This window comes from Bos javanicus, chromosome 1 (genome assembly GCF_032452875.1).
Source record: "Bos javanicus breed banteng chromosome 1, ARS-OSU_banteng_1.0, whole genome shotgun sequence".
In the NCBI taxonomy this organism is placed as follows: domain Eukaryota; kingdom Metazoa; phylum Chordata; class Mammalia; order Artiodactyla; family Bovidae; genus Bos; species Bos javanicus.
In genome coordinates, this window is record NC_083868.1 from 126,601,180 (window position 1) to 126,629,179 (window position 28,000).

Here is a 28,000-nt window from a genome sequence, read left to right on the forward strand (position 1 = left end):
TGGACAGAGGAGCCTGGAAGGCTGCAGTCCATGGGATTGCGAAGAGTCCAACATGACTGAGCGACTTCACTTTCACTTTTTACTTTCATGCATTGGAGAAGGAAATGGCAACCCACTCCAGTGTTCTTGCCTGGAGAATCCCAGGGACAGCGGAGCCTGGTGGGCTGCAGTATATGGGGTCGCACAGAGTCAGACATGACTGAAGTGACTTAGCAGCAGAAGCAGCCGAATAAGTAGCTTGAGAAAGAAAAACTGAAGAGATCACTCTTTAGAGATATGAACAAAATAGGCTTTATTGGTATTTTCATTAACATGGAAATCCCAAACAGGAACTTTTACATGAGAAGGCTAGTACTGAGGCCTCTCAGAAGATTTTAATTTTATCTCTTACGGTATTCATTTTTTAATAGCAGAGACCCACATTTGTAGCCTTTTTCTATAAGTTGTATTTTTTCTTTCTTTTTTTAATATTTATTTATTCATTTGACTGTACTGTTCTTAATTGCAGCACAGAGGATCCTCAATCTTCCTTGCAATATGCGGGATATTTTTTTTTTTTAAGTTGCAGCATGTGAACTCTTAGTTGCATGCAGCATGTGGGATCTAGTTCCCTGACCTAAGATCGAACCTGGGCCCCCTGCATTGGGAGCACAGAGTCTTAGCTGCTGGATCACTAGGGAAGTCCCAATAAGTTAAAAAAATCTTTCTGTGAACTCTTAAATATTGGTGTTATATATGAGAGTAGTGTGCAGAGCTTTGGAAATCCTACATGTGTATGTTTGCTATTTTTAGTTTATCAAAGCGAAGAAAGTTCATCATGTTCCCCATTGGAACATCATGCCATTGTGAGAAAATAATAACATTTTGGTTGGAAGAACAGGACAGAAAGACCACTCCAAAGAAAACTGGACTTGCCAATACTGTGTTCCCTCTGTACATTCTTGAAAAGAACTGGTTGTTGTCTTTTGTTTTTAATCAACACATTTTCTTCTTAGCTTTGATTATATTCTTGATCTTGTATTTCAGTTTGATCTTCTAAACTGTTGTGACGTGTTTGGTGATGGTGAGCTGTCTGGGTTGGTGAAGTGGGGGGACGTGACCCTGGAGTGCCACTGCCAAGTCCAAGTTGTTGACTTGACACAATGATGGCCATATTGAGTTTTTTGGGATGCGGAAGTATTTATTGCAGTTGAGTCATTACATACAGTGTGTGGTCATGAAAGTTTTGCATGGAAAGAAGAGAAATGTTATTGATAGAAGGGGAATTGTTGTTCAGTCACTAAGTCATGTCCGACTCTTTGCGACTTCATGGACTGCAGCGTGCCAGTCTTCCCTGTCTTTCACTATTTCCCGGAGTTGGCTCAAATTCATGTCCATTAAGTCAGTGATAACATCCAACCATCTCATCCTCTGTCGTCGCCTTCTCCTTCTGTCCTCAGTCTTTCCCAGCATCAGGGTCTTTTCCAGTGAGTCGGCTCTTTGCATCAGATGGCCAAAGTACTGGAGCATCAGCTTCAGCATCAGTCCTTCTAATGAATATTCAGGGTTGATTTCCTTTAGGATTGACTTACCACCTGGGGAGTCCCTACAGAAGGGGAATAGATTTTGTTAAATCTGTTTATTTCCAGTGGGCTCACTGGGGAATAATACTGATTGGCAATATAGATTCTTTTTTCGTGTCATCTCTGTGTCACCCTCATGCTCCCCACATTGTCAGTGTTTTCTCCCAGTTCCTTTTTTTCTGTTTATTTTGACCTTTTCTTATGTGTTAGAGGTTTTCCTTAAATGATGATCTTTGGTTGGTTATCCATTCATATTTTCAGTACCATGTCTTAGTTTTCTCAGCTATATCTAGTATTTGCAAGTAAAGAATGCCTCTGGTTCAGCTCCTCCAGAGAGTAAATCTCGTACTTTCTGCTGTGTTAGGGAGGGGCAGTGTGGATCTGACTGCACAAGGAGTGTGAGGGTCCTTATAAAGAGTGAATCCCTCTGTTCAGCAGCATCTGGCATCCCAGTCTTCTGAGGTATCTCTAATTTTCAGAGTTCTACCTGAGATTCTGCCAGGGGTTGAACAGAGATGTATAATCTGAGTGGGTAGTGAGGTGTGCAGTTGTCTCCTCCATTCTTAGCCGTGTACCACCTACCCACTCACTGAGAGTGTTCAAGACAATTATTAAAACCTGGTCTGAGCTTCCTTGCTCTCTTCTTGTCTTTCTGCATAAGCCTTTTTTCATGTTTTTAGTTTAATGGCAGTCTTGAGAGAAATTGGAAATAAAACACTTATGTTCAAGCCATTGTTTTAACCTGAAGCCAAAGATTCTTTTTTATCTTATTTTTTAAATTAGCAGAGTAAGATGAGACTTATTTGGTGAACAGCTTCTGTGAGTTTTAGTACATGTTGGAAGTAACCAAAAAACCCTTGTACAAGCCATTTATAGTCACTTTCCTCCCACACCTAATCTCTGAAAACCACTGATCTGTTTTGTATGACTATGGGTTTTTTTTTTTTTTTTCCTGTCCTTCTGAAAATATCTTGTAAGTGGAAAAATATAGTAAGTAACCTATGAAGACTGACTTTTTTTCAGTGTAATGCCTTTGAGATTCATATATATTGTGTGTATCAGTAATTCATTCCTTTTTATTTCTGAGCAGTAATCCATTATATGAATATACCACATTCATTCACCTGTTGAAGTATATTTGCATTGTTTTTAGTTTCTGGTGATCTTGAATAGAACAGCTGTAAACATTTGTGTACAGATTTTAATGTGAATGTAAGTTTTCATTTCTCTGGGATAAATACCTAGGAGTGGGATTGTTGTATCACATGGTAAGTGAATATTTAACTTAACAAGAAATTGCCAAACTTTTCCAGAGTGATTCTTATCATTTTGCATTCCCACCAGCAATGTCTGTGAATTCTGTTTTTCATCAACACTTGATATTGTTAGTATTTATTTATTATATTTGTTAGCAAGTAGTGTTATCTTGCTGTGGTTTTGATTGCATTTACCTAATGATGTTGAATATTTCCATGTGCATATTTTCTATCCATATGTACTCTTTGATAAAGTGCTAGTTCAAGTTTTTTGGCCATTTTTTAATTGAATTGTTTTCTAACTGTTGTTGTTTTTTTTTTAAAATATATTCTGGATATAAACCCTGTGTTGATTTTCAGATATTTTTCAACTAGTCTGTACTTGGCTTTTTCATTTTCTTAACAATATCTTTGGCAGAGCACACATTTTTAATTCTGATGAAGCTCACTTTATCAATTTTTCTTGTTTTATTAATCATACTTTTGGTGTCATGTCTAAGAACTCTTCACCTAATCCCAAGTCACAAAGATTTTTTGCTGTGATTTCCTATAAGCATTTTACAGTTTTACATTTACATCTGGGATCCATTTTGAGTTAGTTTTTTGTGTAAGAAGTGAGGTTTTTTAAGACTGAGGTTAATTTTTTTTTGCATATGGATGTCTATTCCAACTCTGTTGAAAAAGCTATTTTTCTCCATTGAATTGCCTTGTATATTTGTCAGAAATCAACTAGCCATATTCGTGTGGGTCTACTTCTGGATTCTCTTGTGCTCTGTGATTTATTTGTCTGTTTTTATAATTACACTATTTTGATTACTCTGGCTTTAGAGTAAGTCTTCAAATTGTGTAGTGTGATTCCTCCAATTTTATTCTTTTTCCGTATTGTTTTGGTTTTTTAGTCTTTTATCTTTCCATGTAAATTTTAGAATGATCATATCTATATCTATTAAAAATCCTAGGATTTTGATATGGAATTGTAGATGAAAGTTTTTTGCACTCTAAAAATGTCGAGCCACTTCTTCAGGTCTGGCCTTTGTTCTGATGAGAAGTCCACAGTCATTTGAATTATTATTCCGTGTATTTATTCTGGCTGGTTGCTTTCAGTTTTGTTTTGTTTTGCTTTCAGTTCTTAGCATTTGAATTATGTTGGACCTGGCTGTGGACTGCTTTGGACTTATCCTGGTAGGGATTTTCTAAGCTTCCTGAATATATAGATTTTAAATCTTTTACTGGGCTTGGGAATTCTTAGCACTATTACTTCCCTTAAGTAATTTGTTTAGGCACTGAAGTCTTTAATTTCTTCTTTAGGGCCTCTGCTGACATCAATATTAGACCATTTTCTCTGTCCCACAGATCCCTGAGGTTTTCTTCTTCTTTTTTTTTTCTGTTGTTCAGATTAGAGAATTTCTATTGATCTGTCTTTAAGCGTATTGACTTTCTTCTGTTATCTCCATTCTACCATGGAGCTGATCCAGTATGTGTTTCAATCATTTTCTTTTTCTAATTAATTTTTTCCAATTTTATTAAGGTAAGTTGACAAAAGTTGTATGTATTTAAGGTGTGCAAATTGATCTTTTGGCATACATATATATTGTTAATGAAATAACATAATGTTAATTAAACCACTCTTCATCTCACAAGGTTATCATTTGTATCTCTGTGTGTGTGTGTTGAGAACACTTAACTAATCTCTTAGCAAATTTTGAGTGTATAATACATTAACTCTAGTTACCATACTGCACATTAAGTCCCTAGACCTTATTCATCTTATAACTGAAAGTGTGTATCCTTTGACCAGCATCTCTCCATTTCCCCCACTTAATTATTGTATTTTAAATTTTGAAATGGTAAGATTTTTGTTTTTCCTTATGTTTTTTATTTCTTTGCTAAAACTTTCTACATTCCTATTTGTTTCAAAAGAATTCACCCTTACTTCTTGGAGCATTTTTATAATAGTTGCTTTAAAATCTTTGTCAAAATTATCTGTTATGTTGATACTGGTATCTATTATCTTTTGCTATATGAGCTGAAATTTTTCTGATTCTTAATGTACCTTGTAGTTTTGGATTGTATCCTGGACATTTCAAATATCATGTTATAAACTTCTGAGTCTTGTATAAGGCCTATGACAAATGTTGATATTTTTCTTTAATAGGCAGTTAATGCAGCTGTGTTCAGTCTACACAGTCTGACCAGCCTTCCTTGGATTTTGATTTCAATGTTAATTCTGTTTTTAAGATCTTGGAAGTGCTATTTAGATCTGTCCTGTGTAGTATGTGCCACCTAGAGTTCAGTCTGGGACCTGGGAGTGCTCAGTTACATCTGACTTTGCGACCCCATGGATTGTAGACCGCCAGGCTCCTCTGTCCATGGGATTCTCCAAGCAAGAATACTGGAGTGGGTTGTCATCTTCCCCACCCAGGGATTAAACCCATATCTCTTGTGTCTCCTGCATTGGCAGGCAAATTCTTTACCAGCTGCACCATCTAGGAAGCCCCAGGACCTGGGCAGTGATCTGTTTTTTTTTTTTTTTAAAGTTCTGCTTTTAGCATCTTTGCTATGCTGTCTAGGAGGGCTTCCTTGGTAGCTCAGTGGTAAAGAATCTGCCTTCCAATGCAGGAGACGCAGGTTTGAACACTGGGTTGGGAAGATCCTGGAGAAATAAATGACAACCCACTCCAGTGTTCCTGCCTGGGAAATCCCATGGACAGAGGAGCCTGGCCGGCTACAGTCCACATGTGCTAAGTTGCTTCAGTCCTCTCTGACTCTTGCAACCCTATGGACTGTAGCCGGCCAGGCTCCCCTGTCCATGGGATTTCCCAGGCAGGAACACTGGGGTGGGTTGCCATTTCCTCCTCTGGGGATCTTCCCGACGCAGGGATTGAACCTGCATCTCTTAAGTCTCTTGCATTGACAGGCAGGTTCTTTACCCCTAGCGCCACTTGGGAAGCCCGGGACTTCAAGCCCATGGGGTTGCAAAAGAATTGGACACTTAGTGACTAAACAACAAAATGCTGTCTAGGAGTGTATTCATACATGTGCAGCTTCCAGGAGAGCCTGGGAGTTCATCCACATCTTTCTGGAATAGCTTTCCCAAGCTCTTCCCTCTCTGAGATCTTCCTGGGACTTTTTGGTTCCCTGAGCCTCCTCATTTGGGTCCTCTTACCTGAAGCTGGACCTTTCACTATCCCATTCTGCAGGGCACTTCCTGTGCCCACATCCAAGGCTAGGGATCAGAAGGACACAAAGAGGAAGAAGCCATAGGGGGATCACCTTACCCTGGTGGGTCTCCAGCACCTGTTCTGAGAGAGGAAGTTTTACCTCCCTCAGTATTTGGGGTGCTTGTGGATACTGCTGTAGCTGCCACTGTGAGATAGCCAGCATATAAAAGGATGGAGACGGTGGATAAAAAAGAAAAGTGAGAGATTTGTTCTGTTCCTCTCTGAGTGTTAACAAATGTTCTCCTGGCTTTTCCAGTACACCTTGGTACCTGCTTCTGGGTTTTCAGGCTGCCTTGAGTCTAGGCCAGGTGATACCAGAAGAAAAATGGGAAACTCACTACCACTTTGGTGGTATTCTAATTCTTATCTTCTTTCCCTGCCTCAGTTCAGTTCAGTTCAGTCACTCAGTCATGTCCGACTCTTTGTGACCCCATGAATCGCAGCATGCCAGGCCTCCCTGTCCATCACCAACTCCCGGAGTTCACTCAGACGCATGTCCATCGAGTCAGTGATACCATCCAGCCATCTCATCCTCTGTTGTCCCCTTCTCCTCCTGCCCCCAATCCCTCCCAGCATCAGGGTCTTTTCCAATGAGTCAACTCTTTGCATGAGGTGGCTAAAGTACTGGAGTTTCAGCTTTAGCATCATTCCTTCCAAAGAAACCCCAGGACTGATCTCCTTCAGAATGGACTGGTTGGATCTCCTTGCAGTCCAAGGGACTCTCAAGAGTCTTCTCCAACACCACAATTCAAAAGCATCAATTCTTTGGTGCTCAGCCTTCTTCACAGTCCAACTCTCACATCCATACATGACCGCTGGAAAAACCATAGCCTTGACTAGACGGGCCTTTGTTGGCAAAGTAATGTCTCTGCTTTTGAATATGCTATCTAGGTTGGTCATAACTTTCCTTCCAAGGAGTAAGTGTCTTTTAATTTCATGGCTGCAGTCACCATCTGCAGTGATTTTGGAGCCCCCAAAAATAAAGTCTAACACTGTTTCCGCATCTATTTCCCATGAAGTGATGGGACCAGATGCCATGATCTTCGTTTTCTGAATGTTGAACTTTAAGCCAACTTTTTCACTCTCCACTTTCACCTTCATCAAGAGGCTTTTGAGTTCCTCTTCACTTTCTGCCATAAGGGTGGTGTCATCTGCATATCTGAGGTTATTGATATTTCTCCCGGCAATCTTGATTCCAGCTTGTGCTTCTTCCAGCCCAGTGTTTCTCATGATGTACTCTGCATAGAAGTTAAATAAGCAGGGTGGCAACATACAGCCTTAATGTACTCCTTTTCCTATTTGGAACCAGTCTGTTGTTCCATGTCCAGTTCTAACTGTTGCTTCCTGACCTGCATACAGGTTTCTCAAGAGGCAGGTCAGCTGGTCTGGTATGCCACCATATACGTTTTGGAGGTTACAAATAGCTTCTCCATGCATCCTGTCCAGGTGTTTTTTTTTTTCTTTTTAAAGTTTGACATTTTTTTAAATTACAGAAATAATGGATTTTCATTGTAGAAAGCCTGGGAAATAAAGATAAAATCTTCTGTAAATTTCATGAACTGAATAAAACTATTTCGGTGTATCATCCTTTTTTATTTCATATTTTTTCCATCTTAACATTAGATAATAAATAAAATCTTGTTTTTAATTATTTTAACTGGTGCCCTTAAGGCCTATATGCTATTGACTTGTTCTGATTTGTTTTTACTGAATTTTCTCTTTTCCTTAATAGGTAGAAAGTCTTTATCCTCAGCCTGGCTGGGTTGAAATTGATCCTGATGTTCTCTGGCTTCAGTTTGTTGCTGTAATAAAGGAATCTGTCAAAGGTAATTGGATTTATGAAAGTAGAGATGGTAACATGTATTTTGTATATAATAAGAATTTTGTGGGTTTCCTGAATTATACATACAATATTTTATTGGAGTCACAGGTTCCCAGTAGTTTGGGGAGGAAGGACATTTGTGGTTTGTAGTGAACCCACTTTGTCAAGGGAGGGTAGCAGCAACTGTCTCCTCTGCTTCAAGTCTTTTTGAGCTGCAGTATTAAAGGCTCACCTTACTATTTATTCCAGGTTGTAGCCAGTGCCCATTCCATTTCCTGTTTTGTACAAATACCAGAGGGTTGTAAACAAAGTTTCAAAGCTCAGTTCCTGCTCTCAGGAGTTTACAGCTGCCTTATCTTTATTGTAAAATAAGTTTTTGGGGTTTTTTTTTTCTGTTCGACCTCTTAGGGCAAGTGTTCTCTTGGCTGCAGCCAGGGTCTGGAATCTTAGCTCTTTAAGAACAGTCTCAGTACAGCCTTCTTTAAGAACATGACGAAAGAGGACTTGTAATTTCAAAAAGGTCTTTCACTTCATTTCTCTGACTGAATTGCTTCTCCTAACTTTTCTGGTTTGAAATATTTCAAAACCTATTTTTAAAAAGTTGGAAGAATACCTGTGTGCTTTCTCCTAGACTCAAATTAGCTGTCCGAGGGGAGAGTTGGTTATGATTTAATAACCTGTCATCTTTAAATACTTAAGCATTATCTCCAAAGATAAGGAGTATTCTCATACGTAAACATCACACAGAAAATTTAACATTAACCCAGTGATATTTTCTAATACTTGATCCTCATTATTCCTCTCTTATTTCAGTCTTGAATAATTTTTTTTTTTTCCAATCCAGAATCCAACAAAGATGAGGCATTGCCTTTAGTAGTCAGTCTAGTCTCCTTTAATATAGACCACGTACCTCATGTCACTGACAATTTTCAAAAGTACAGATCTGTTTAATAGACTATCCTGTGTTTGGGGATTGTCTTGTTATTTCCTTATGATCAGACTAGGAAGGAGTACTGTACAGGAGGTGGTGTGTCATCCTTAAATTGAGCACAGCTCAAATTGAAGCTGTCCCTAATTTGTTCAGTGGGACAAATTGCTTTTTTAAAAGAATGTCACAGAAACATGTGAGCTGCTGTATTTCAAGAAATTTGGACTTTGCAAAATCCATGTTTCTATTTGCATCCTAGCATGAGTTTGTGTAGTAAATAAGATCTGTGCTTCAGTATTTATGCTACTTTCCATGAGGGTTTCTTTTGTTGCCATCAACCAGCTTCTGTTATAGCTGATCGTTGCTTAAATGAAGATTCTCATTTTTAGTGTTATCAAGAAGTAAATACCATCTAACTTACTTTAAGTGGTGTTTGTTTTCTTTCTAATTTTTAAAGCAAAAAGTACATTTTATTATTATTAGATTATAACTTCTTTTCTCTTTAAGTAAAAAAAAAAAAAAAACACTACAAAATCATCCTAGTAATGTTTTATTTATTAGCTCCAATTGTGTTATTAAAATGCTGAACCAAGTTGCTTTTCTTATAGATTATATTAAGTAATTTCTTTTCCATATGATAATATTATAAAGATAAACTTCCTAGGTTTTTAAATGTGTTTTATCTATCTTTATTTTTAGCTGCAGGAATAGAAACAAATCAAATTGTTGGTCTTGGCATTTCAACACAGAGAGCAACTTTTATCACATGGGACAAGTAAGTGCATTGTGTGATAAGAACTCTCATCACTGGGTTCATGCCACAGTGAACACATTGCTTTGAAACCTGTTTGGGGAGTTTTAAAGTTTGTGAAGAAAGAGGTGTTGCTTGATTAAGAGAAAAGAAATTGGGTTTACTTTCTGGCTTATTACATAAGTTACCTGCATGTCAATTAGGCTTAACTTATATAAAGTAATAGTAGTAAAAAGACTATTGCTTTCATTAAAATTCAGATTAAATGAGGATTGAAGTTCTAAAAAATTAGCTTATACCTAAAAAGATTGAGGAGAACCTGACAAATTTTGGATACACAAGACTATGATATGATTTATATTTTAGTCTATTTCAAATTTAATTTTAAATACTTACAACATATGAGGTATGTATGAATTAAACACGATTATAATAGTATAATGGATACCATACAGTGAATACTTATGATATTTCTTCAGGTTTCAGTATCCTTACAAACAAACCTGTTAGTGGTTACATCTATTTTACAAAGAAATAAACTGAAGCTCAGAGAAATAACTGGAGAAGGCAATGGCACCCCACTCCAGTGTTCTTGCCTGGAGAATCCCAGGGATGGGGAGGCTGGTGGGCTGCTGTCTCTGGGGTCGCACAGAGTCGGACACGACGGAAGCGACTTAGGAACAGCAGCAGCAGAGAAATAACTACATTATTCATAGTCACTCGTTAATAAATCAAGCTAAAATTCCAAATTATCTTTTTGGTTCCAGAGAATATACTCTTTCCACCACTCCTATATTGCCTTCAACATGTATTTCTTTTTTTTTTTTTTTAAGAAAAACAACAAAATCATTGTAAAATATTTCTTTGTTACAGAGCTCTAGACTCTAAAAGGCATCTTGAGCTTGGGGCAGTGGGGACGAAAAGTGGTGGATGTAAGGGGTAAGGGTAAGTCTAAGAAAGGTAATCAAGCTGAATTCACAAGAACTTTACCTTTAATTCAGTGTTAGGAAAGAGAAAGAAGTGGAAATTTTTTAATATTTGATTGTATGGGATTAGGATGGTGAAGCAGGTAGACCTTGAGCCCACCTCCCTGAGTAAACATATCAAAACTGTAACTACTTATTGAGTACTTTTTGAAAACACTCTGAAGACTATCAGAAAGGCTCTTCTATAACCAAGGTTATTAAAGGAGGGACCATTTGGAGTCTGGGAGGAAGGAAGGAGAAGCAATCTAATCAGGATCTACACTCCTAGTGGGTGACCCAGAAGAGGAGGGGGATACAGGCTTGTGCATCATCCCTAAGAAACAAGGGGTTTACCATATTGGGCACCCTAACCCTAAGGTCCAGAACCAAGAATACAAGCCTGCTTGGTTTGAAAACCAGTAGGGCTTGGAGAAGGCAATGGCACCCCATTCCAGGACTCTTGCCTGGAAAATCCCATGGATGGAGGAGCCTGGTAGGCTGCAGTCCATGGGGTCGCTAAGAGTCGGACGTGACTGAGCGACTTCACTTTCACTTTTCACTTTAATGCATTGGAGGAGGAAATGGCAACCCACTCCAAAATTCTTGCCTGGAGAATCCCAGGGCGGGGGAGCCTGGTGGGCTGCCGTCTATAGGGTCGCACAGAGTCGGACATGACTGAAGCGACTTAGCAGCAGCAGCAGCAGCAGGGCTTATCAGAGAGCTATAGAAACCGAGACTCCAGACTTGAAGAGCATGCCACAGACTCACCTGCTTCCAGTCCCAGTGCAGAAGCAGATTGAAAACACCTCATGGTCTGGGGTTACCCTGCCAGGACTGCTCCAGCACACATCCCAACCTGCACTGGGTTGCTGCTCCAGCCTTGCCTGTTCCAGCACTGCTCCCAACCAAGTACAAATAACCACTGTGCCAGGGAGAAGTTGAGTTAGCTCAAATTTAAGATTCCAGCCCCTTGGGCCTCAACCATGCCTCTGGCCAAAGGAGAAACCACCATCACACTGGAGAGAAGAGGCACTAGCTCAGATTTACAGCTCTAACCCGTTTGCTTGTGGGCCTGTCCTAAGCTTGGGAGAGGCCCCAGCTCACATCTGGCTCCACTTCTAACCATTCCTATTCCAATTCTATGCCCTGCTAAGATGACAGCTTTCCATGCACCCCAAATGAAGACACGGTTACTGCTCACTTCAGGTCCAGGTCTCTCACCAAAAACTGGGTACATGCAGATTGCACAGGAATGCTCCCACACAAGGACATGTCTTTAAGCCTGGGATAGGTACTGCTAAGTCACTTCAGTCGTGTCTGACTCTGTGCGATCCCACAGACGGCAGCCCACCAGGCTCCCCCGTCCCTGGGATTCTCCAGGCAAGAACACTGGAGTGGGTTGCCATTTCCTTCTCCAATGCATGAAAGTGAAAAGTGAAAGTGAAGTCGCTCAGTTGTGTCCGACCCTCAGCGACCCCATGGACTACAGCCTTCCAGGCTCCCCTGACCATGGGATTTTCCAGGCAAGAGTACTGGAGTGGGTTGCCATTGCCTTCTCCTGGGATAGGTAACTGTTTCACATAACTTTATAGAAACAAAAAGTGAGAAGACAAATGAATGTATACCAAACGAAAGAATAACTTCCCCACACACAAAAAGACCCCTAATGAAACAGAGATAGTAATTTACTTGATAAAGAGTTTAAAACAATAGTAATAAAAATGCTCACAAACTCAGGAAAAGAATACAGGAACCCAGTGAGAACTTCAGCAAAGAACTAGAAAATATAAAAACCAATCAGAGCTGAAGAATACAATAATTGAAATGAAAATTTCACTAGAAAGAATTGCCAGCAGATTAAGTAGTACAGAAGATTGCATAAGCGACTTGGAAGACAAAATATTGGAAACCACCCAATCAGAACAACAAAAAGAAAAAACAATTTTTAAAGGAAACTTTAAGGGATCTGCTCAGATGGTAAAGCGTCTTGTCTGCAATGCAGGAGACCCAGGTTCGATCCCTGGGTTGGGAAGGTCCGCTGGAGAAGGAAATGGCAGCCCACTCCAGTATTCTTGCCTGGAAAATCCCATGGACGGCAGAGCCTGGTAGGCTACTGTCCGTGGGGTTACAAAGAGTCGGACTTGACTGAGTGACTTCACTTTCAAGATAACATCAAGCATACTAACATTCAGGTTATAGGGCTCCTGGAAGGAGATAGAGATAAAAATATTTCATCACATATTTGATGAAATTATGGCTGAAAATTTCCCTAACTTGAAGGAAACAGATACCCAGATCTGGAAAGCACAGAGAGTCCCAAAACAGATGAACCCAAAGAGACCCACATGAAGACATATCATAATTGAAATGGCAAACATTAAGGAGAATTCTAAAGGCAGCAAAAGAAAGCAAAATCACATACAAAGGAACCCCCACAGGGCTACCTGCTGATTTTTCAGCAGAAACTTTGTAGGCCAAAATGAAGTGGCATGATATACTTAAAATGCTGAAAGGGAAAAACCTGCAACCTAAGATACTCCACCCAGCAATGTTATCATTCAGAATGGAAGGAGAGTCAGTTTCCCAGACAAGCAAAAACTTAAGTTAATCACCACTAAACTGGCCTTACAAGAAACATTAAAGGATCTTTAAGTGAAAAAGAAAAGCCTATAACAAAAATAAGAAAATATTTAAAAATCTCACTGACATATGTAAATATACTGTAAAGGCAGTTGATGAGCCACTTAAATAAGCAGCAATGAAGGTTAAAAAACAAAATTGCAAAGTTAACTATTAATCAACTATAACTGCAATAAACAGTTAACGTGAAAATGTTAGTCACTCAGTAGTGTCCAGCTCTTTGTGACCCCATGGACTATACCCCGTCAGGCTCCTCTGTCCATGGAATTCTCCAGGTAAGAATACTGGAGTGAGTAGCCATACTCCTCCAGGGGATCTTCCTGACCCAGGGATCAAACACAGTTCTTCTGCATTGCAGGCAGATTCTTTACCATCTGAGCCACGAGGGAACACTTAATGGATACTCATGAAAATATAAAATATAACACCAAAACATAAAATGTTGTGGGGTGGTTAGTTAAAAAAAAAAGTAGAGCTTTTAGAATGTGTTTGAACTTAAATGACTATCATTCTAAAGAAAGTGAAAAGTGAAGTCACTCAGTCCTGTCCGACTCTTTGCGACCCCATGGACTCTAGCCTACCAGGTTCCTCCATCCATGGGATTTTCCAGGCAAGAGTACTGGAGTGGGTTGCCATTTCCTTCTCCAGGGGATCTTCCCAACCCAGGGATTGAACCCAGGTCTCCCACATTGTAAGCAGATGCTTTACCATCTGAGTCACCAGGGAAGTCATTCTAAAACAAGTAGATATATTTACAGATTGATATATATATATATATATATAAACCTTGTGGTAATTGCAGATCAAAGTTTTCCAATAGATACACAAAAGCAAAGGAACCCAAACATAATTTTTAAAAAGTATCAAACCAAAAGAGAAGAGATTAGAAAAAGAAGACAAGAGCAAAGAACTACAAAACAACCAGAAGACATGTAACGAAATGGCAAAAGGTATGTGCCTATTAATTATCCCTTCTAATTTAAATAGACTAAATACTCCAATCAAAAGACATAGGGTACCTGACTGGATGAAAAAACAAGATCCATGTATATGCAACCTAAACAAGATTTAATTAAGTTCAGTTCAGTTCAGTCGCTCAGTCGTGTCCGACTCTTTGCAACCCCATGAATCGCAGCATGCCAGGCCTCCCTGTCCATCACCAACTCCCGGAGTTCACTCAGACTCACGTCCATCGAGTCAGTGATGCCATCCAGCCATCTCATTCTCTGTCGTCCCCTTCTCCTCCTGCCCCCAATCCCTCCTAGCATCAGAGTCTTTTCCAATGAGTCAACTCTTCACATGAGGTGGCCAAAGTACTGGAGTTTGAGCTTTAGCATCATTCCTTCCAAGGAAATCCCAGAGCTGATCTCTTTCAGAATGGACTGGTTGGATCTCCTTGCAGTCCAAGATTTACTTCAGAGCTTAAGACACACTGAGAGTGAAGAGCTTAGAAAAAGATGTTTCATGCAAGTGGAAATGGAAAGCTGGGATAACAGTATTCATTTCAGACAGAATAGACTTTAAAACAAAATATATACCAAGACATTATTTAGGGCATTAAATAATGATAAAGGGAGGATTCTCAATCTAAGAGGAGGATATTAGACTTGTTAATATATATACACCCAACACAGGAGCACCTAAATATATAAAGTAAATATTAATAGACATAAAGGGAGAAATTGACAGTAATAAAATAATAATAGAGAACTTGAATACCCCAGTCACATTAATGAATAGATCAGACAAAAACCAATAAGGAAACAATGGGCTTAAATGACATATTAGGCCAGATGGACTTAATAAATATCTATAGAACATTCCATTCAAAAATAGCACAGTACCCATTCTCAAGGGCATATGGAACATTCTCCAGGATAGATCACATGCTAGGCCACAAGAAAAATCTCAGTAAATTTAAGAAGATTGAAATTAAGTCCAGCCTCTTTTCTGACCACAACAATAAGAAACTAGAAATCAATTGCATGAATAAAACTGGTAAAAATACAAACAAGTGGAGACTGAAAACACACTACTCAAAAGCCATTGGGTCAATAAAGAAAGAAGAAATTTAAAAAATAGCTTGGGATGAATGAAAAATGTAGAAATACAACCTTATAAAATCTATAGGACACAGCAAAAATGATTCTAACAGGGAAATTTATAGTGATAGAAGCCTCCTTCAAGAAACAAGAAAAATCAAATAAATAACCTAACTTTCTATCTAAAGCAACAAAAAAGAACAGAGCACAAAGTCAGTAGAAAGAAGAAAATAATAAAGATCAGAGTGGAAATAGAATAGAGACCAAAAAAAAAAAATAGAAAAGATAAACCAAGAGCTGTAGTTTTTGAAAAGATAAACAAAATTGATGAACTTTAGCCAGACTTATAAATCAAAAGAGTGCTCAAATGTAAAGAAAATAAGAAATGAGAAAGAAATTACACCTAATATAACAGAAATACAATCATCAGAGAATACAGCAAACAGTAATATGCCAACAAACTGGATAACCTAGAGTAAGTGAATAAATTCCTAGAAACACAGTTTTCCAAGACTACGTCAGGAGTAAATAGAAAATCTGAATAGATTGTTTATTAGTATTGAATCAGCAATGGACTCCTAACTAACAAAAGTCTGGGACTAGATGACTTCACAGGGCAATTCTACCAAAATTTTTAGAAGAGTTAATATCTGTAGCCTTCTCAAACAAACAGTTTCAAAAAATTAAAGAGGAGAGAACACTTCCCACCTCATCCTGTGAGGCCAGCAGTACTCTGATACCAAAATCAGATAAAGATACTATAAAAAAAATTACAGGCCAATATCTCTGATACAATAGATGCAAGAACCCACAACAAAATATGAGCAAACCAAATCAGCAATATATAAAAAAAAAAAATCATACATCATGATCAAGTAGTATTTATTCTAGGAATGCAAAGGTGGTTTAATATCTGCAAATCAATTAACACGATTAACAAAATCAAGGATAAAAATCACATGATCATCTCAATAGATTCAGAATAAGCATTTGGCAGAACTCAATATGCATTCATGATAAAAGCTCTAAACAAAGTTGGTATAGAAGGAAGGAACATCACCATAATAAAGGCCGTGGGACAAATCAACACCTGGCATCATACTCAGTGGTGAAAAGCTGAAAGCATTTCCTCTAAGATCAGTAACAGATGAGGATGCCCACTCTTGCCATTTCTATTTAATATAGTATTGGAAGTCCTAGCCACAGCAATCAGACAAGAAAAAGAAATAAAAGGCATATAAATTGGAAGGAAAGAAGTTAAACTACCACTGTTTGCAGATGATATAATACTATATAAAGGAAAATCTTGGACTCCACCAAAAAAAAGAAAAAACCTGTTTGAACTAATAAATGAATTCAGTAAAGTTTCAGAATACCACATTAATGTACAGAAATTTGTTGCATTTCTATACACTAATAAAAAAATTCAATTTATAATCAAATCAAAAAGAATAAAATATCTAGGAATATATTTAATGAAGAAAGTGAAAGATCTGTACTCTGAAACCTGTAAGACATTGATGAAGGAAATTGAAGACAATAGAAATAAATGGAAAAATATCTCATGTTTGTGAGTTAGAAGAATTAATACTATTAAAATACCCATACCACCCAAAACAGTCTACAGATCTAATGCAGTCCCTATCAAAATACCTATGACATTTTTCACAGAACTAAAACAAATAATCCTAAAATTTGTATGAAACCAAAAAAGACCCTGAATAGTAAAGTAGTCGTGAGCATAAAGAACAAAGTTGCAGGTCATGGTCTCTGACCTCAGACTATACTACAAGGCTAAAGTAATCAAAGCAATGTGGTACCAGCACAAAAACAGACACGTAGAATAAAGAGCCCAGAAATAAACCCATGCACACGTGGTCAGTTAATCTATAGTAAAGGAGGCAAAAATATATAATTTTTTTAAAAGAGACTTCAATAAGTGCTGTTGGGAAAGCTAGACAGATACACATAAAAGAATGAAGTTAGAACATTTTCTCACCCCATTTACAAAAATTAACTCAAAATGAATTAAAGATGTAAATGAAAGGCCTAAAATCATAAAACTGGAAGAAAACATAGGCAGTTCACTCTTTGACACTGGTTAAGGCTTTGTTTCTTTGGTTCTGTTTCTTCAGGCGAGGGGCAAAAAAGGAAAAATAAACAAATGGGAGCTAATCAAACTCAAAAGCTTTTGCACAGTGAAGGAAACCATCACGAAACAAGGAACCCACCAAATGGGAGAAGATAGTTGCAAATGATAGTCTGGTAAGGGTTTAATATCCAAAATGTAAAAAGAACTCATACAACACAATATATTTGCTGGTGGTTCAGACGGTAAAGAATCTGCCTGCAATGTGGGAGACCTGGGTTTGATCCCTGGCTTGGGAAGATCCCCTGGAGGAGGTAATGGCTACCCACTCCAGTATATTCTTGCCTGGGAAATTCCATGGACTGTATAGTTCATGGGGTCGTAAAGAGTCTGACACGACTGAGTAATTTTCATTTCACTTCATACACCACAATATGAAAAAAATAGCCAATCCAATTTAAAAATGGGCAGAAAATCTTAACAGACATTTTTCTAAAGAAGACATACAGATGGCAAACATACATGAAAAGATGCTCAACATCACTTATCAGGGAAATGCAATTCCGAATCACAAGATGTCACTTCACATGTATTAGAATGACTGTTATAAAAAAGATAAAAAGTAACAAATGTTGGGAACCCTTGTGTACTGTTGGTGAGAATGTAAATTGGTGCAGCCACTATGGAAATCAGTATGGAAGTTCTTTAAAAATTAAGAACTAAAAAAAAAATTAAGAACTACCATATGATTCAGCAGACTTCCCAGATAGTACAGTGGTAAATAATCCGCGTGCCAAGCAGGAGATGTGGGTTCAATCCCTGGTCTGGGAATATCCCCTGGAGAAAGAAATGGCAACCACTTCCAATATATTCTTGCTTAGGATTTCCCATGGATGGAGAAGCCTGGTGGGCTACAGTCCATGGGGTCACAAAGAGTGGGACACAACTTAGCGATGAAACAACGACGACAAGCAGTCCCACTCCTGGGTATTTATCTAATGAAAACATTGATTTGAAAAGATAGTCACCTCAGTGCTTATGGCAGCATTATTTACAGTGGCCAAGACATGGAAGCACCCTACATGTCCGTTAACAGATGTAAGGATAAATAAGTTATAATATATCAATCAACTTTGAATATTTATTGGAAGGACTAATTCCAAAGCTGAAGCGCCAGTCCTTTGGCCACCTGATGTGAAATGCTGACTCATTGGAAAAGACTCTGATGCTGAGAAAGATTGAAGGCAAAAGGAGAAGGGGGCGGCAGAGGGTGAGATGGCTAGATAATACTGACTCAATAAACATGAATTTGAGCAAACTCCAGGAGAGTGGAGGACAGAGGAACCTGGCATGCTGTACTCCATGGGGTCGCAAAGAGGTGGACACAGCTTAGTGACTGAAAAACAGCAAATTATATAGAGAACTGTTTACGTAAAATTATACAATATTATCTATTCTGCTTGGTGAAATAAGTTAGAGAAAGACAAGTCCTGTGTTTTCACTTACTATGCAGAACAAATGAATCAAATATGCAAACAAATGAACCAGTGTAACTAGATAGAAACTGGCTCACCAATACAGAGAATAAACTAGTGGTTACCAGAGGGGAGAGGTGTGAGGGTTCAGCCAAAAATAGGTGAAGGAGATTAAGAGTTACAAAATACCAGTTAAAAAATACCAAGTTACAAGGATGTTATATGCAGCACAGGGTATAGAGACCATATTTGATAATATCTTTCTATGGATTTTATTCTATAAAAATATTGAATTAATGTGTTATCTATCTGAAACTAATATAATATTGCAAGTCACATATACTTCAGGAAAAAATTGTTTAATTAAAAAAATTTTCCAGTATTACTGCTTTTGATCTTTGGGAGGACATGACAGAAATTGTAGAGAGTATAAGAGAAGGAATGAGTTAGGTGGTGATGAGGGTGAGCAGGAGGAAACACGATAAAGTGTTCGATTTGGGATGTGAATTTCCCCCAGACAGGTGGTGCATTTCCTCCGGATACTCTTCCTTTCAGAGCATAATCTGCATTACAGGTTGATGCCCGCATCTGCAGTTGCCCCATACGCTCCTCCTCACCCCGACTCTCCGCCTAGTGTCTTGGACACAAGTTAGTACGTGAGTCAGATGAAGGAGTAAGTGAATTCAAGTCTTCTGTGGGGATCAGTGTTTCTAACCAGTGGTACTGTTGCCATTTTAGGCCAGATACTTCTTTGTTCTTGGGGGACATCCTGGGCATCTAATGGGTATCCTGGGCATCTAATGGTATCTAATGGGTAGAGGCCAGGGAGGCTGCTAAACACCTGTGTTTAGCAGCCTCCCTGGCCTCTACCCATTAGATACCATTAGCACCCCGCTTCCTAAGTTTCCCAACTAAAAATGTTTCCACATGTTACCACATGTGCCTGGGAGATAGAGAACTCCCAGTTGAGAACCACTGATGTAGATGAAGTGTGAAGAATTACGTGTGTTCTCTGGTAAAGATTATATGGATAGAAGAGACAAAGGCTGAGGATTTGTACAGAGTTTCTCCCCCCTTCCCAACCCCCCAACTGATTTTTTAATTTATTTTTGGACACACTGAGTGGCATGCAGGATATTAGTTCTAGGACCAGGGATCAAACCCAGGCCCCCTGCAGTGGAAATGTGGAGTCTTAACCCCTGGAACACCAGGGAAGTCCCACCGACCCCCCAATTTAAAGGGAATCAGAATGTCAGTGCTGACAATTCAGGACCTAGGCAAACTGGCGAAGTAGATGGTGTGGAAGTGGCGGCAGGAGAGTGTTCCTAGGGATGGCTAATTGCAAGTGTCACGTTTAGTTGGATTTGGAAGTTGGGTTATTGACCACCGAGATTGCTTTCATCAGAAGCTGCAAAGCAAGGTCATTTGTGGCAGCAAGTTTACCCTAGTTGGAGGCAAAGATTTTATGCAGCAGTAGAACCATACTGCCTCACTTTTAGGAGAAATAGAATCAGATTCCAAGACAGTTCATTTCCCTTACTGGGGCTGCTGTTGTACTGTTTTCCTAAAGCAGTTAACTGTGGATTTTCTTCTTTGCTGTCTTTTTGTGAGATATCTGTATTCTTTTATGAGTTTTGAAAGCTTCATGGGAACTGAATCACTGGATATTTTCCTGCAAAACCCAGACACATAAGGCTTCCTGCATTTTTGGTTTTGTTTTTGAAATATCATGATATATTTATTTCAATGAAATTCAATCCTCATCTTTCATCTTACAAAATATTTTTTAATATAAATTTATTTATTTTAATTGGAGGCTAATTACTTTACAATATTGTATTGGTTTTGCCATACATCAACATGAATCCGCCACAGGTGTACACGTGTTCCCCATCCTGAACCCCCCTCCCTCCTCCCTCCCCGTGCCATCCCTCTGGGTCATCCCAGTGCACCAGCCCCAAGCAACTAGTATCATGCATCGAACCCGGACTGGCGATTCGTTTCATATATGATATTATACGTGTTTCAATGCCATTCTCCCAAATCATCCCACCCTCTCCCTCTGCCACATCCTGCATCTTTTATAATTCCTTAAAATAATGGAGTTTTATTCTGTTCCCTGGTTCCCATGAGCCATGGTGACGTATAATGCTGGCAGGTTCTACACCTCCCCATCAAGCAGCTGAGACACAGCATAGGAACGGGCCCAGCCCTGAGCCAACATGAAGCACTTCTTCATTTTTGAGAGAAAAAGAGAGGCAGGTTTGACCCTGTGGAACCACCTGTTGTCCATTCCACTCACAGCCAGCACCTCGTCCTCTTCACAGCTCACTGTTTTTCCCTCCTATGTCCATAGTGCATTCTGTTGTTGTGGCCATAGAAACGTTGTTTTCCTTAGAATTGATGTTAGGAAGTCTAAAACTTTGAAGGTTCTTTTTATTTTTTCCTCCTCATTTTCCCCCCTTCAGATGCCAGGAAACTCATTTGTTACCTTTTTTTTTTTCCCCTCAGTCCTTGTTTTCTTCATATGCTTCAAGTTAAACATTTTTTCATTATATTTGATCAGTGTTTGTGGTTAGCCTGTTTTCTAAAACAACTGTAACTATCTCTTCCATTTTGATTGTTCTAAAAAAAAAAAAATCCCGAGTTGTTTTCTTTCTCCTGTCACTGTGTCTCTCAGGGAAGCTTCTACCAACTAACCTCGGACCAGGGTGTGTGCCAATTAGTAGTATAAACCATGAGTCGTTGCGTCGCAGTTCACTCAGTAACTGGCTCATTGAAAGTAAAGCATTGGGCTGACTACTGAATTGAGTATAAAGACGAATCAGAACAGCAGCTCTCTAGAAATTTATACTCTGGTGATGCAAGTATTGACATTGCTCTATGTTCCTCCAGCACCACATACATCTTTTATTGTGGCACTTGCTACTTATGTTAATGGTTCTCACTAATTATTTATGATACAAAATATATTTAGAGCCACAGAATAGTATACTGTGTTAGAGAGGGCTCGAGCAATTCGTTTACAATATTGCCTTTTCTGCTTTCCCTTCATTTCTCCACGGATAGAGTGAAGGCAAACCTAAGTCACTGCTGAGTGAATGTTGAAACACGAGTTATTACTACATGTGCTACAACCGCATCAGCCTGCTGATGTTTCTTGAACACTTTGCTAGCTGCAGGCTTTGTACCTGCTCCTCCCCCTGCCTGAAGCCATCTTACCCAAGAAATTACCTTTCTTTTCACTTGGACCTCACCTCAAAGAGCATTTCTAAGGAACCTTCCCTGACTGTTTTATTAGGTTGGTGCAAATGTAATTATAGTTTCGGACTGTGAATTTTAAATCATTATAACTAGGCTCAAACACATTAATCAAAATAGGAATCATTGTAGTCAACACTTATTTGCCAATGAGAAGTAAGTTTGTTTATTCCTACAGCATAAAAAGCTGTGCTTTGGGATTCGACCAACTCTTGGAAAGCATTTTCTGCTTCCTGCTGGTCATGGGAGTGTTTTTTCTGCAAAAAGTTATTGAGGTGCTTGAAGAAGTGGTAGTCTTTTGGCAAGAAATCAGGTGAATATGAAGGCTGAATATTCAGATGACTATGAAGCCCAGTTTGTTCATCTTTTGAAGTGTTGGTGGTACAGTGTGCCGCTGGTCCTTTCTGTTGACCAGTCCTGTCTGCAGGCGTTGTAGTTTTTGGTGCATCTCATTGATTTGTTGAACATCTTTCACAGATGTAATGGTTTCTCTGGGACGTGGAAAGCTGTAGTGGTTCATACAGGCAGAAGACCACTAAACAGTGACCGTGAACTTTGTTTGGTGCAAGTTTGATTTGGCTATGGGAAGTTCTTTGGAGCTTCTTGGTCCATCCACTGAGCTGGTCATAGCCAGTTGACATATACAATCCCCTTTGCATCATACGTCACAATCCGATAGAGAAATAGTTCGTTGTTGTTGCATAGAATAAGAAAAGATGACACTTCAAAAGGATGATTTTTTTTTTTCAGCTCACAAGACACCCACTTACTGAGCTTTTTCACCTTTCAAATTTGTTTCAAATGCTGAACAACCTTAGAAAGGTCGACATTGAGTTCTTCGGCAGCTTCTCATGTAGTTGTACGAGGCTCAGCTTCGAAGATTGCTCTCAGTTGGTCTGTTGTCAACTTCCAATGGCCAGCCTCTGTGCCCTGCATCTTCAGGGCTCTCGTCTCCTTTGCAAAACTTCCTGAACCACCACTGCATGGTACAGTCTTTAGCAGTTTCTGGGCCAAGTGCGTTGTTGTTGTGAGTTGTCTCCACTGCTTTACACGACCCATTTTGAACTCAAGAATATCTCTAGAATTTCCTTTTTGTCTAACAGCGTTTCACTAGTCTAAAATAAATATAAAATAAACAGAAAGTGATAAGTCATTAGCAAAAAAAAAAAAGTGAGAAATGCACATAAAAATGATACATAACATAACCACATTTATGTAGAATGTATTCCAATATCAAATGGCAAAAACCGCAGTTAAGTTTTGCACCAACCTAATACCTCCCTATAACTTGACCATTATATTTTCTTCATATTGTTCATCACTAAAAATTTTCATATCTAAAATCACTTCATATCTAAAAACTTTATTTACTTATTAACATTTTTTAAAAATTATATCTCTCTCATGAAAGAAGTTCCATGAGTGTTGGGACTTTTGTCTGTCATGTCCTGGCCTAGAACAGCACCTGGCATATGTAGTCTCTCAGGGCTCTGACTGAGATGAACCTGGAAAGGAAGGCAGGCTCTGGACCAGAGAAGGCCGTTGGCTGTGGTAGAGAGTCTGCCCCTTGTAAGCAGTGGGAAACTGTCAAAAGCTGTTAGGCCAGAGAGTAATGTTATCAATTTTATATTTTCAAAGAATATTCTTTTTCTAGCTTTTTTTTTTTTCACTTTTTGGCCATACTATGCAACTTATAGGTTCCTAGTTCCCTGTCCAGGGATCAAATCCATGCCCTTGGCAGTGAAAATGCAGAGTCCTAACCACTGGACCACCAGGGAATTTCCTAGAAAGAATATATATTTTTTTTAATTGCAGGATAATTGCTTAACAATGTTGTGTTGGTTTCTGCCATATAAAAATGAGAATCAGCCATAGTGTGTGTGTGTGTGAATCCCCTGTGTCTTAAGCGTCCCCCCACCCCTCTTGGTTGTCACAGAGCACCAGGTTGAGCTCCTTGTGTTGTATAGCAACTTCCCAGTAACTATCTGTTTTACACATGATAATGTATATATTTCAATGCCACTCTCAAGTAGCAAGAACAGTGGATTTGAGGTCAGTAAGGCTGAGACTAAGAAGTCTCTTTGAAGGCTATTGCTTATTCAGGTCTTTGATTTCATATCAAAAAGTCACCTCATCCCCAGTTACTCTGTTCCTTTACCATGCCAGTGTTTTCGAAGCATATTCATTGTATGAAATTCTGTGTTTTATTTATTAACTCATTTGTTTTTCAACCCCAACTAGAATGTAAGCTCCCAAGATTTAAGGGATCTCTTTGAGGACCTCAGAGAAGGCGATGGCACCCTACTCTGGTGCTCTTGCCTGGAAAATCCTATGGATGGAGGAGCCTGGTGGGCTGAATGCAGTCCATGGGGTCACAAAGACTCGGATGCGACTGAGCGACTTAACTAACTTTGAGGACTTAGGATGAACCTTCCCTACCCAAGTTTTTGGCTATAGCAGCAGAAAGATACCGTTAGCTCAGGAGTGACACACCAGAGGGAGAGGAGCAGCAGGTCTGGTTAGACGTGTTGCATTTGAGATGGCGTGAGCAATCTTTGTTTTGTTTTGTTTTAGCTGCACTGCTAGACGTGCAGAACTTCCCCAACCAGGGATTGAACCTGTGCCCCCTGCATTGGAAGCCTGGAGTCCTAACCACTGAACCACCAGGGAAGTCCGGTCTTGGGAGATAGGAGGAAGGCAGTTATTTGTTTGTGAGGGGATAGAACTTAAGTGAGAGACTGGCCCTAGAGATGAGGATTGGGAGAGTCTATGAGTGTGAGTCAAGTTTCTGAGAGGGCAGCTAGTTAAAAGAGAAAGAGACTACAGATGCAGCCCTCGGCAAACACCAGCATGTACCTGGCAGTCAACGGAAGAAAAATCTGCAGAGAAGACTCAAGAGACGTGCTTAGAAAGGCAGGAGGAGAAACAGTGCAGTGGTACCATGGAGACTTAGGAAAGTGACTTCTAGGAAGGAGGAAGTGATCATCTGAAGCCAGTATTGCAGAAAGGTCAAGTCAGATGATGGAAAAGGATCCTGTAAATCTGGGAATTAGAAATATATTAGGGGGAATTTCCTGGCAGTCCAGTGGTTAGGACTCTGCACTTTCACTGCCAAGGGTGTGTGTTTAATCCCTGGTTCGGGAACTAAGATCCCACAAGCCATGCTGCCAGAGAAATAGAAAGGAATATATTGGTGGCCATGGTGAATATAATTTTCATGAATGATTGGGAATCTAAACTGCATTCGAATTATATGTAGTTGAGATAATGGGAGGTGATGAGGAAACACCAAGAGGGCTTAGCTGAGTGGGGAGGCATCCTGCATCAGGAATTTTGGTTTTGGTCAAAGATGGGGAGATTTAAGCATCTTTAGAGAAGACAGCTAAAGGAATGCGTGTGAAATGAAGTAGTAGAAAGCATGGATACCGAGAGTCCAAATGGAGGTGCCAGCCTTAGTCTTGGAGAAAGAAAGCTTCTCCTCTGGACCAAGAGAGACCCACAGTGGCTGAAGGGGTAACTGGTGGAGGAGTGGGGAGTAGAGGAAGGTCCTTCCCTGCGTCCTGACTTCCTTTGAGAAACAAGAAGCCAGTGGTGGCTTAGGGCTTGAGAAATCTGGTGAACATTTAGATGGGCCCTTGAGGGTGAATGGAGAGGAAACTGATTAGGGATACAAGAAAGACTTTCATCAGCTTTAGTGACTCTGAGAAAGGAGATGAGCTTATATCTCATAAGTAGGGGCTGGTACCAATTAACAAGGCTATATGATTTTTTCCAGCTTCTCTCAGCGGTTCTGACATTGAAAGTGAACCCAGAAGAAAGAGTGATCCCAGGTTAGGTATTGAAAAGGTAGGTAGGTAACTTGAAAGTCCAGGGATAGAGAGTGACATCACCACAATAGTAGAGTGGGAAGCTGTAGAGATTGGTCCCTCCACCACAGCAACTGCTGATTGGGAAAGACTGGAACAAGCTCTTTCAGAACTCTGGAACCTGACCTGTCCTGATATTAACTTGCAGATTGCTGGATGAAGGTAGAGACCCCTGTCCTTGGGGAAGAGATGGCATGTGCCACCAGCTCCATTCTTCAGCCCTACTGCATATGTGGGGAAGGCAGCCCACCTCCCAGGACTGAGGGCAGGTGCCAGGGCAGGTCATGGGAATCTTGTCCCACAAAGATTTGGGGTTCCTAGTGAAAGGTTGTTGTTGAATCACGCGAATACACCAGGATTCTTGGCCCCCGGAGGAGAAGAATTCAATCCGGGGCCAGAGACGAGGCTTGATCGCTCAGAGCTTTTGTGTAATAAAGTTTTATTGAAGTATAAAGGAGATAGAGAAAGCTTCTGACATAGGCATCAGAAGGGGGCAGAAAGAGTACCCCCTGCTAGTCTTTAGCTGGATGTTATATAGTCACTAGCAGTCTGTTAATGAAAGAAAGGAATGTCTTAAAATTCAGAATGGCACCAGGCCCCTCACCCATAAGATGCATTTTGGGATAATCTTGGCACCAAATGGTTTATCCTGGGCCATAAAATGATTAACTTGAATCTTGAAGAAGGGCAGACCACCATACAAATGGTTTCATTTACATAGATTAGGGGAACAATATCTGAGTATAACATACTGGTTTGTCAAGTAGGTTCTGGGCCAAGAGGCGGAACCGACTTGGAGACAGAGTCTGGGGTAAAGGCATAGTACATTAGCATAGCTTAAGACGAACATTTCCATAAGAAAAAGGCATTGGTTATCTCTAGGTTCGAGAATAGCTAACTTCAGGCGAAACCAGGTGTCCTTATGGCAACACAGTATTTTAAGAGAAACCTCCCTTTAAATTTGTATAGAGAAGGAAAAAATATTGCTAGTTTGTTTCCTCCTGCCGCTTAAGAGAGATAAAAATGTCTGACACTTGCAGGCTATTTCCTCCATTTGGAGACCCCTGGCCTTCCTGCCTGTTACCTTCTCACTAGTGGCTCTAGTGGTAAAGAACCTGCCTGCCAGTGCAGGAGACATAAGAGACACAGGTTCGATCCCTGGGTCAGGAAGATCCCCTGGAGGAGGGCTTGGCAACCCTCTCCAGTATTCTTGCCTGGAAAAATCCCATGGACAGAGGAGCCTGGTGGGCTACAGTCCATAGGGTCACGAAGAGTTGGACATGACTGAAGAGACTTAGCATGCACACATGCAGAACCTATTGAATAGAGTGAAGTAAGTCAGAAAGAGAAAAACAATTATCATGTATTTTTATGATTAAAAATTTAATTAAAAACTAATGCCTACATATGGAATCTAGAAAAATGGTACTGATGAACCTATTTGCAGGTCAGGAATAGAGACACAGATGTAGAGAACAGAATGTGGACACAGTGGAGGAAGAAGGTGGGACAAATTGAGAGAGTAGCGTTGGTGCATATGTGTACTGCCACGTGTGAAATAGCTAGTGGGAAGCTGCTATATAGCACAGGGAGCTCAGATCAGTGCTTTGTGACAACCTAGAGTGGTGGGATGGGGGGCTAGATGGGAGGGAGGCTCAAGGGAGAGGAGATACATGTATACTTATGGCTCATTCACACTGTTGTACAGCAGAAACCAACACAACGTTGTAAACCAATTATCCTCCAATGGAAACTGAACTTAAAAAAATTGGGCCTATATACTCTGGTGGATTTTGCAATGCCCTGCAGAACTGGCACAGATGCTTACCTAGGCTCTGGCCCTCTCAGCTACAGTGGCTTCCTTTGGCACATCGCTTGAAAGATTTAAAGGGCCAGTACCTTTTTTGGGATTTGGGGGCCGCACATTTTAGAAAATGTGTGTCAGATCCCTAGCTGATCACATAGGAAAGATAACAGAAGCTTCAGAAACATCAGTGACCACACATAACAAGGAATACACAGGTTGCAGGACCAGTTTGGAAAAGTCACAAACTGATAGCTGCAGCTCTCAGTTAAGAAAGAATTGGCAATGACTGAGGAGTGGGAAAAACAGATTTCTAGA

General features: G+C 39.8%; 1 protein-coding gene across 3 annotated transcripts in view; it reads left to right on the forward strand.

Annotated features, from left to right (window-relative positions):
• GK5 (glycerol kinase 5) overlaps window positions 1-28,000 on the forward strand; it is an 84,540-nt gene that overhangs the window by 4,135 nt on the left and 52,405 nt on the right. Inside the window, exons 1-3 of one of the 3 annotated variants that reach the window (XM_061419672.1) lie at window positions 3,861-4,000; window positions 7,772-7,865; window positions 9,489-9,564. In XM_061419672.1, the coding sequence (XP_061275656.1) occupies window positions 3,962-4,000; window positions 7,772-7,865; window positions 9,489-9,564 (209 nt within the window). In that variant the 5' untranslated portion in view covers window positions 3,861-3,961. Of the gene's footprint in view, window positions 1-3,860; window positions 4,001-7,771; window positions 7,866-9,488; window positions 9,565-17,426; window positions 17,453-28,000 lie in introns of those variants that run through there. The other 2 variants (XM_061419667.1, XM_061419678.1) reach the window with 2 other exon arrangements.